This window comes from Coregonus lavaretus, assembly GCF_964263955.1.
Source record: "Coregonus lavaretus genome assembly, chromosome: 1".
NCBI classification, from domain to species: domain Eukaryota; kingdom Metazoa; phylum Chordata; class Actinopteri; order Salmoniformes; family Salmonidae; genus Coregonus; species Coregonus lavaretus.
Genome location: NC_139988.1, coordinates 64101511 through 64112041, shown reverse-complemented (window position 1 = coordinate 64112041; position 10531 = coordinate 64101511). Strand labels below are relative to the sequence as shown.

The following is a 10531-nucleotide window of genomic DNA, read 5'->3' as shown; positions in this document are numbered from 1 at the left end:
CTGACAAAATTGATTGTAATGACGCAGCTGACCACTGGATGGAGCCAGAGACATGTTTATTTGACGGAGAAGCCTCCGAGTGTCCTATAACTGTCTAGTTTTTGTTTTCTGACTTACATTATCAGTAATTACCAGTAAATCTAGTGGTTGAAATCGGCACTGTAGTCTTCAGAGGTTATAACCTGTTTAATTCTTTGAAGTATTTTTAGTATTTAGTAATCGATTGTTGGGGGTGAATACTATTTTTATCATTCACATTTTTACATTTTAGTCATTTAGCAGACGCTCTTATCCAGAGCGACTTAGTGAGTGTATACATTTTTCATACTATCATGGATAAATCAAAATAGACTTAGTGGTAACCCTTTTTGAATGGCATGACCACATTATTCTAATTTACCAAGTTGGCTGCTCTGTACTTTTTCTTATCTGTCTAGGTTTTCAGCTCTGGAGAAATGTCACCTTCTGCAAGCTGAATTTGTCTCCCAACTTCAGCCAAGTAACAACAGCTGGTTGACTTTTATTGGGATGTCCTGGAGGCAGAGCTGAGCGGTTTCCGCTAGATGGGCCAGCCACAAAGTCAAAATTGTCTTTATGGTAAAAAATTCATGAAAACAAAAATTTGCTTTTTGGTCATAATTTAAGGTTAGGGTTAGGCATAAGGTTAGCAGTGTAGTTAGGGTTTGAAATCAGATGTTATGACTGTGGCTAGGCCAGCACGTGACCACTGCAGAGCAGCATCCCAATAAATGCCAACCTGCATATCGACATGGAAGGCTATGATACCAAACACGGTTAATGTAACTAAATAATCTAATCTGTAACAGGGCAAGTAGCAATTAAACAATTCACCTCAGCCCACAGTTTCAGCTGATACTGACAGAAAACTAAATTTACACCTCCCACACATGATTATGGGCTTAAAAACAGAAGACACCTGTACTATGTCAGATATAGAGTTGAAATGTGTTCCATTTTGAGTTTGCATCCCAATATTACACTTCATATATATCACAGAAGATTGAAATATAACAAAACAATTCGTTTGACATAGAAACACCGGATTTTAAGCAGGTTGTTTGAAATAATGTTGATTAATTATGAAATTATGAAAAATATTAATAACATTCCACCCATGAGGCCACTAGAGGGCGAATTTTTCATTTGACTGCAAGAAAGGGGTGTAGCCTATTTGAAACCTAAAACAAAGTCAGGGACTGGCCGGCCCACCCAATTCCAATACAAAAGCACTGGCAGCTGTTGTAACAGTAGGTCTACCAGTGCCCACTGGGCACAGACTTCAGTTCAACGTCTAGTTTTGATTTACATTTGGTTGAGGTGTCAACTAACGTGAATTCAACGTGAAATCAACAAAACATTTCACCATGTCATTGGAGTAAGGTTAAAAGTTGGGTGAAAAAATATGAATTTCCCTTATGTTAATAACTTTTTTCAAACCCAATTAGTTTTCCACGTTGATTCAACTTCATCACATTACATTTTTTTGGGTTGAGATTACGTGGTAGCAACGTTGATTCAACCAGTTTTTACCAAGTTGGTGGTTTATTGATGCTTGGGTGTTCCTGTGTTCTCCCTTGTGAACTGCTCAGGCCTGGCCGATTGGGAAGTGCTGACTCTTCCTGCCATTAGAAAAAGCTGTCTTCAATCAAGAGTATGCACTCTTGGGTAAACATTAATTATGTTTGTGTACTTTGATATTCCAGATAGGACATGACAGGAATTTCCTTCACCGTTGACGCCCTAGCAAGCCAACTATTAAAAGCCAACCATTATCACTGTCTAATGTGGAGTTAGACTGTGGTAATAGTCGGCTTGCTAGGAGAAGCACACTGAGGGAACCAACACAAGTTGGCTCCAATTTTTGTGATTGCACCTTTAATAGATGGACGATATAATTCCAAATGATTCAACTTTTATCCTTTTTATTGACTGACAATATCTTGATGACTCATTGATTGCTACCAATTGATTCAAGGCTGCCTCAGGCTGAAGCACCAAGTCAAAGAAGGCACCTTCCCCCTAAACAAGGCACCCAGAGCGTGTATACCAGAGGCTAAAGTGTACTTCTACCAGCCTTTTACAGGAATCGGCTTGTTATGACGATCTACGATGTATATGGATGAAAAGTTTGGTATGTTCTCTCAGTATGTTTAACCTCTATGTGAGCAAGTTAATTATTTGTGTGGATGGTTTTGTATGTAATATTAAGTACATTCAAGAATATACCTATGTTGTGTTGCCTATGTGCTTCTTAACGAATCCAAACCTCTGTTTTTCAATCTCATTTAAGATCACATGAGGAGCAGAGGTTTTCACTGAATTGGTTGATTTCCTAAGCTAAAAAGGAGTTGAAGCAACCTCTCATCTCCTACAGGTATTTGCTTGTGTTAATTAATTAAATGTAATGTGGATGAGGGAATATATTGGAATAGCTATTTTTATAAGTTACATACAAACTAGCTGCTGGTATTGAAAAAATACTAAATACTTGTTTCTGCATGTTACACAATCAAATATTTGATCTGTCTTGTTTCAGGTCATGTGAAGGACACATGTCCATGGAATTAGCCTTTGATCTGTAAATGAATCTGTTCAGATTTTATAATCCATTTTAGTACTTCTTTAAGGTAGGGCTTTTGAGCAGACTTGGCATTTTGACTTGGAAAGCTGACACATGACAAACCTCCGTGCCAGTAACTCATGAGGGATAACTATTTCTGAAAATGGACTGAATATAAGTTCCACTAGACCTCCAGAGACCCCCAGAGAGCCAGGAGGAGTAGCCCAGGCCGAGTCCTCGCATCATGGGTGAATGGAGCTTCCTCAGCGGCCTCTTCGATGCCCTCCAGGTCCACTCCCCCATGCTGGGCCGCTTCTGGCTGCTGCTCATGCTGGTCTTCCGCATCCTAATCCTGGGCACTGTCGCTGGTGACCTGTTCGAAGACGAGCAGGGGGAGTTTGCCTGTAACACCCTGCAGCCGGGCTGCAAGCAGGTGTGTTACGACGATGCCTTCCCCATCTCCCAGTACCGCTTCTGGGTGTTCCACATTGTCCTCATCTCCACGCCGTCCCTCATCTTCCTCATGTACGCCATGCACCACCACAACAAGAGGACCACGCGGTTAAGCCAGCCAAGGTTCAGCCAGCTGAGCAGAAACGCCGCCAGGGAAGAGCGCCACCTCCGACAGCTCTATGTTATAAACGTGGCCTTCCGTTTGGTGACAGAAGTGGGATTTCTGGTAGGTCAGTGGTGGCTGTACGGCTTCCGGGTGGAGGCCCAGTTCCCATGCAGCCGCTTCCCATGCCCCTACACAGTGGACTGCTTCGTGTCACGCCCCATGGAGAAGACAGTCTTCCTCTGTTTCTACTTTGCAGTGGGAGTGGTGTCTGCCTTGTCCAGTTTCGTAGAGCTCCTCTACGCTTCATTGAAGTGGTTCCGTCCCACCAGGGAGCAGCCCGAGGAGCAGGTATGCGTCTGTCAGAACCTCCGGAACCTGCAGCAGGAGGAGGCTGAGAGGGGGATGGAGGAGGGGGAGGAGCAGAAAAGGAGGGGAAGGACCATGTCCGAGGGTGGGGGTAGTAGCGTCAGAATGAAGGAAGGGCCTGTGAGGGGCAGCGCCAGCAGGAAGGTGTCCAGCATTGGACGTAAGAGCATCGGATACCAGGGCAGCAAGACCAGTGTTTCTCCTATATTCATTTAGCAGATGTGGAAATTGTTGCCATTGCTACAGAAAATGATGATGGACTTTTTTGTTTTAATATATGTTTCTGCCGAGACACACTTTTAAATGGATGGTCGTTGGCTCAATGACTGGAAGTCTATGGGAACAGCTAGCATGTCATTGCGCTAACGCTAGTAGAAATGCACCCCCACTACCTTTGCCACCACTGCTGAAAAAAATCCTTTGGGAAACACTGAAGACACATTGTGTAATTTAGATTAATTTGAAAGAAGTCATATTCAATCAGACAGTGGATTTGAGTACATTTTGATTTGATTTATTATGATCCCCATTAGCCGACGCCAATGGCAACAGCTAGTTAATGCATTGTTGGTATTACTACAATAACTGTAACTGCAGTAACAACTTCTTCCCTTTTCGATTACAAGACGGGGAAATGAGAGGAAAGGAAATTGGCCCACACTTAAACTTATTTGCATTGGATTTACACCAATGAAGGCCCTGTGATAGGCTAGTTCCTGTCCAGGGGGTGTATTTGTCCTTCAAACTGCATCACGCTCACGCTACAGATACAGGCGATAGGCTCCTGCCCAGTGGGCCATTCTGGCTTGGACAAGGCTACTTACTTACTTTACACAAAGGAAAGGAAAGTGATGTAATGTTATTAGGGTACGTAACAGGTTTGCAATTTCATGCACTTGGAGTACTTATTCCGTTTTTTGTTGTTGTTGGTATTTAGACATAAGTTATTCCCCTAAAATGAACATAAAGGAAATACTATTTTCTCTAATGTAAAGTGTAGCCGGAAAAGGTTTGTGTCAATACTCCATACAGGAACTGCTTGGAGACAAGACCTGTAAGGAAGTCATAACAAGACCGATTGGTCAACACTCAGCAGGATGTATGAACAACAGGGGGGACTGATATTTGGAGCATGGACACAAATAATCTCTGAAGTGCGTACAGTATTTGGCACTGTCATAACCGTGGCTCCTTGGTTTTCAATAAGACCTTCCTACATGTTTAGATTGATGGTACATCCAGCAAATGTATTTCAGGATTCTTTTGTATGGACAGTGATATTTTCCAATGGCATTCAAATGTGCTGGATTATACCAAAGTATTCTGCTGTTGGCGTTACAGCACTGTCTTATTAATCTTCATCAATTTTATGCAGAACAAGAGTGAGTTAAAATGAGGTGCAATACAGATCAAATAACTTGAATTTAATATACTGTAATTTGATATGTGTGGTTTGTATGAATCTAGCGTGCCAAATATTACCTATATGAGATCCATGGTTACATAATTGTAATCATTTAATCACTGCTCGACTGAACCTTTGCACCTGTGGAAAGAGCTAGCTACATAGTACTATGCGAGGTTTTCCATTGAGTGAGTTAAGAATGTTGCACACTGTCTGATACCATCGGTATTGTGAGACTGAGAAATATCTTTCACTGACAGTATAAAAAATGTATTGTGTGTGAGTGTGCACGTGTGTGCATGAATATGCACAAGGGTATGCAAAGCTGTTTTTGTGACATGGAAATAAAGGTTTTAGAATCAGTCTTGTGTACCTTTGTCTTATTTTAAATAGATACAGTTTGTAGGACTCTCAAAATAACATAGATGTACCTTTGTTATTACGACTATGTAATCAACTTGAATGCAAGAAGGAAACAACTTTCCTTTCCTTTACTCATCAAGCTGAGAGGCTAGGCCTGACCAGTAGCTGGTTTCTGTGGACTCAGCTAGTGTCTTTTGTTAACTGCTGTGTGTATCAGGGAACAATAGGGGTCAGCAGAGTCATAGCTATGTGGCCTGGCCTCATTTCTCATAGGCTGCGTTTAGACAGGCGTCCCAATTATTATATTTCTTTCACTAATAGGTCTTTTGACCAATCACATCAGATCTTTTCGCATCAGATATTTTTCAGAGCTGATCTGATTGGTCAAAATACCAATTAGTGAAACAAAGATCAGTATTCGGCATGCCTGTCTAACGCAGCCACGATAAATTAGAATTATACTCAACAGCAGTTACACTGAACCTGACACAAACTGCCTGGGTTTTCAGACCTTCAGAAAGTATTCATACCCTTTGAATTATTGCACATTTTGTTGTGTTGCAGCCTGAATTCAAATGGATTAAATATATTTTTCTCACCCATCTACACACAATACCCCATAATGACAAAGTAAAAACATGTTTATATAATTTTGTACTCATTTATTGAAAATGAAATACAGAAATATCTCATTTTCATAAGTATTCACACCAGAGTCAATACTTTCTGGAAGCACCTTTGGCAGCGATTACAGCTGTTAGTCTCTAAGAACTTTCCAAACCTGGGTTGTGCAACATTTGCCCATTATTCTTTTCAAAATACTTCAAGATCTATCAACTTGGTTGTTGGTCATTGCTAGACAACCATTTTCAGGTCTTGCCATAGATTTTCAAGTAGATTTAAGTCAAAACTGTAACTCGGCCACTCAGGAACATTCACTTTCTTCTTGGTAAGCAACTCCAGTGTAGATTTGGCCTTGTGTTTTAGGTCATTGTCCTGCTGTGTCTGGTGAAAAACAGACTGAGGCAAAAAATATATATATGGAGAGTCGTACTCAGTAATGTGTTGTATTGGATTTGCCTCAAACGTAACACTTTGTATTCAGGACAAAATTTAATTGCTTTACCAGATGTGTTGCAGTTTTACTTTAGTGCCTTATTGAAAACAGGATGCATGTTTTCGAATATTTTTTATTCTTTACAGTCTTCCTTCTTTTCACTCTGTCAATTTGGTTAGTATTGTGGAGTAACTATAATGTTGTTGATCCATCCTCTGTTTTCTCCTGTCACAGCCATTTAACTCTGTAACTGTTTTAAAGTCACCATTGGTCTCATGGTGAAATCCCTAAGCGGTGTTTGAAATTCACTGTTCAACTGAGGGACCTTACAGATAATTGTATGTGTGGAGTACAGAGATGGGGTAGTCATAAAAAAATAATGTTAAACACTATTATTGCACACAGAGTCCATGGAACTTATTATGTGACTTGTTAAGCACATTTTACTCCTGAACTTATTTAGGCTTGCCATAACAAAGGGGTTGAATACTTATTGACTCAAGACATTTCAGCGTTTAACTTTTGTAAATGTTTTCGAAAAACATAGTAGTAGAGTAAATAAAGTGGTGCCATAATTTGTACACAGATACTAATATGAATTCCTGTTCACACTTTACAAGAAGGTACCGCTAAATCTCTTTATTTTGTTGTTGTAAACTACTTACAGTAACTACTTTGCTTTTGGAAACCCTTTATTAATTAAGGGTTCCTTTAAAAATAAGTGTTACCAAATTTGTTTTTGTGAGGAATTAACAAATTAATGGATTGCTGATGTATTTGAAATATTAAAACATTCAAAATAACATTTCTTAAATTTTGTAAGAATTTATCTCGTATCATGGTTATGAAAAACAAAGGTTAGTTAAGTAACTCACTTTTGATTATGTATTAAATAAATGTTTTATTGTCACACACAGGACAGGTGCAGTGAAATGTGTTGTTTTACAGGGTCAGCCATAGTAGTACCGCACCCGTGGAGCAAATTAAGATTAAGTGCCTTGCTCAAGGGCACATCAACAGATTTGTCGGCTCAGGTATTTGAACCAGCAACGTTTCAGTTATTGGCCCAACGCTCTAACCTTTAGGCTACCTGCCACTGTATTCACTGGTTAGGAATGTCGGTACAAAAGATGAATAATAGTAAATAGTTTAACCTAACAGGTTAACCCCAGGATTTCACTCTTAAGGAAATATGTGTGACTTCTAGTATTTTGCTTAAATAAAATGAGCTTACAATATAACATTGCCATGTATTATCAATATTTTATAAAAGGCATCTTTCAAATAGGCTTACAAAACTTAGGAAAGTATTGCACAATGCACAGAGAACTTTCAATGTCAAGGCTGCTACTAGCTGTTGTAAACTCTCAAAAGGCTTTATGTTACTTTGTTTGAGAAATAGACAATTGAGAAACAGCCTTTCTAAAGACTGACGGGTCCAGTCCCTGGAAATGTGGACGTCACCTCAGTCCCTTCAGTAGGCCTCTGTAGCATGTTGCTGGGTCAGGGGTTTGAACAATGGGGCTAGGGATTCTTTTTTATGTTTGGTCAGGTATAAAAGAAAGGGTTTAACCAGGTAGGAAGTCAGTTCAGGAGCAGCAACCAGCAGCACAGTTAGCAAACATGTCCAACACCAGAATGAACATGGGCAAGGTAAGCACTGGGAAGGTTTCTTATATGTTTTTTTAAAAAATATATACATTAATTGTCATAGATTTATATACAAAAGGGCTCTGACTAGTGTTCTAGCACCACAAGCTACAACATCATAGTTTTACTTATCCCAATACGCTGCTGGTTACCAGTGTGACTGAATAGCATCCCACATTTTTGTTTCATACAATTGTTTAATTAGGGATTCACAGAAAAGCTGTGAAAACTATTGTTATTTTTAGATTTATTTTCCTTTACATCAAATAACTCAAGCATAGATTGGTTTAAAAAAAATCTAATTCGGCACACAGAAACTAGAGGCCACGAGTAACTCGGTAAAAAAGAATGGCACCGATTGCCCTATAGGTGGCGCTGTTATAAGCAGTCTTACTTAAACCCTCATATCCTCCACCCTGTTTGACCTAGAGACTTGAAACTTTGTATGTTGGTGTCTTTCCTCATGCTGAACAAATTTGCCTCAAGGACACATAAGGTCCTTCAGGACAGATTTTCCTCAATCTTGGACATTTTGGAAAACCTTTGAAAAACGTATTGTCATGAACCATAAGTCAAAATAACACCAAATTGCAATGTAGGCCTATGGTACATGTCTTATCTTAGTTTGAGAAAAGCTAAGGGATTGGTCAAAAGATGGCTGAGTTTTTTACATGTCCATCTGATTCATCTGGGCTCCCGAGTAGCGCAGTGGTCTAAGGCACTGCATCTCAGTGTTTGAGGCGTCACTACAGACTCCCTGGTTCGATTCCAGGCTGTATCACAACCGGCTGTGATTGGGAGTCCCATAGGGCGACGCACAATTGGTCCGGGTTTGGCCGGTGTAGGCCGTCATTGTAAATAAGAATTTGTTCTTAACTGACTTGCCTAGTTAAATAAAAGTTTTACAAAATATACGTGTCCATGTAAATCCACTCCACAGAGGCCTATCAACTTGAAACTTGTAATTGTTATCATGTATGTCCCAATGATGAACCACACTGAATTTGGTATTTTAAAAAAAACATGGAAACTATTAACAACTCATTCTTTGCATATGTAACTCTAATGCACAAAATCATCTGCAATCATCAGATTTGGTATATAGACTCAATGAATTAGCCTCTAATGAATTTGAGAATGAGTAGTTGCTTCATTCAAACAAATTAATCTCTAATGAGTTTAACGAAAGAAAGTCCCAGAATTAAAAGATGACCCCAATATACCAATACACTAACGCTGAAAATATTTCACAAATCTTAACATAAACCATTAGTCAAATTGACCCCAGAATTGGTATAAAAACTCAAAACATTAAGTATTGACTTTAAGAATGATTACCTGCTGCATTCAAAGATAACCAACCTACAGCACTAGAACAAACTTAACTTGTGTCATTCTTGTGGTATTGAGAGATAAACATGATTTCACTGATTGCACATAAAGGAAGATAATGCCTACATGATAGAGTGCTTGCTTTGTTATCCAACTGATCTTGTGTCCTTTCTGTCATCATGTGAACCCCGTTCATTGCTGCTCGCAGCTATATTTAATATAGATTATTCCTTTTTATTTTCAGATCATCTTCTATGAGGACAGGAACTTCCAGGGTTGTTCCTATGAGTGCAGCAGTGACTGCACTGACATGAGCTCCTACCTGAGCAGGTGTCACTCCTGCAGGGTTGAGAGCGGCTGCTTCATGGTCTACAACCGCAACAACTACATGGGAAACCAGTACTTCATGAGGAGGGGCGACTACCCTGACTACATGCGCAACTTTGGAATGAGTGACTGCATCAAGTCCTGCCGCATGATCCCCATGGTAGGTTGAAAATATTTCTGCTTAAAATAGTCACATCTTGTCATTGAAATTAAAACATATATTAATGGTTATACTCTCATATTAAGCAATTTTATAAATAATGTATCTGATCAATGAAAACTGTACTTTTATCCTAACAGCACAGAGGAAACTACCGGATGAGGATCTACGAGAGGGAGAACTTCGGAGGTCAGATGCACGAGATGATAGACGACTGTGACTCCATCATGGATCATTACCGCATGTCCGACTGCCAGTCCTGCAACGTGATGGAAGGCCACTGGCTGATGTACGAGCAGCCCCACTTCAGAGGCAGGATGATGTACATGAGGCCTGGAGAGTACAGGAACTTCAGCATGGGAATGGGAGGCATGAGCAGTATGAGGTTCATGAGCATGAGGCGTATCATGGATTCCTGGTACTAAATTTGATGTAGCCTACGCTTAGCAAGAAAAGCCATTTAATAAAATTATTCACAAATGTATTTAATGTCTCCCTTTTTATGTGTGACAAAAAATGAAACTACTGATTTCTTGTTCACATACCTGCTCCCTGTATCATATAGCTGAGACCAATTATGCTAACATAATACAATATGTGGTTCATTGCTAATATGACTAGCTGTACCGCTTTATTGAGTTAAAAAACGTTTGGATAACCCTTTATTTGAAGAGTACCTACATAAGGACTTCATCATAACACATATATAACTTTTTCTATAGAAATATACA

General features: G+C 39.6%; 2 protein-coding genes across 2 annotated transcripts; both read left to right on the top strand.

The window, feature by feature from the left end:
• The first annotated feature begins 1792 nt into the window (after window positions 1-1792).
• LOC311132346 (gap junction delta-3 protein-like) lies at window positions 1793-5268 on the top strand. The gene is made up of 3 exons (XM_084165591.1): window positions 1793-2152; window positions 2312-2395; window positions 2558-5268. Exon 3 carries the CDS (start codon window positions 2826-2828, stop codon window positions 3720-3722), a length of 897 nt encoding a protein of 298 aa, XP_084021717.1. The 5' UTR covers window positions 1793-2152; window positions 2312-2395; window positions 2558-2825; the 3' UTR covers window positions 3723-5268.
• A 2686-nt stretch (window positions 5269-7954) lies between these two features.
• LOC311132336 (gamma-crystallin M2-like) lies at window positions 7955-10225 on the top strand (the record flags this gene model as incomplete). The annotated part of the gene is made up of 3 exons (XM_084165582.1): window positions 7955-7984; window positions 9558-9800; window positions 9941-10225. 3 exons carry the CDS (start codon window positions 7955-7957, stop codon window positions 10223-10225), a joined length of 558 nt encoding a protein of 185 aa, XP_084021708.1.
• Between the last annotated feature and the right edge of the window lie 306 nt (window positions 10226-10531).

Bases quoted from the DNA above. Each gene is read 5' to 3' on its own strand.
- LOC311132346 (XM_084165591.1), top strand. From the start codon at position 2,826: ATGGGTGAATGGAGCTTCCTCAGCGGCCTCTTCGATGCCCTCCAGGTC.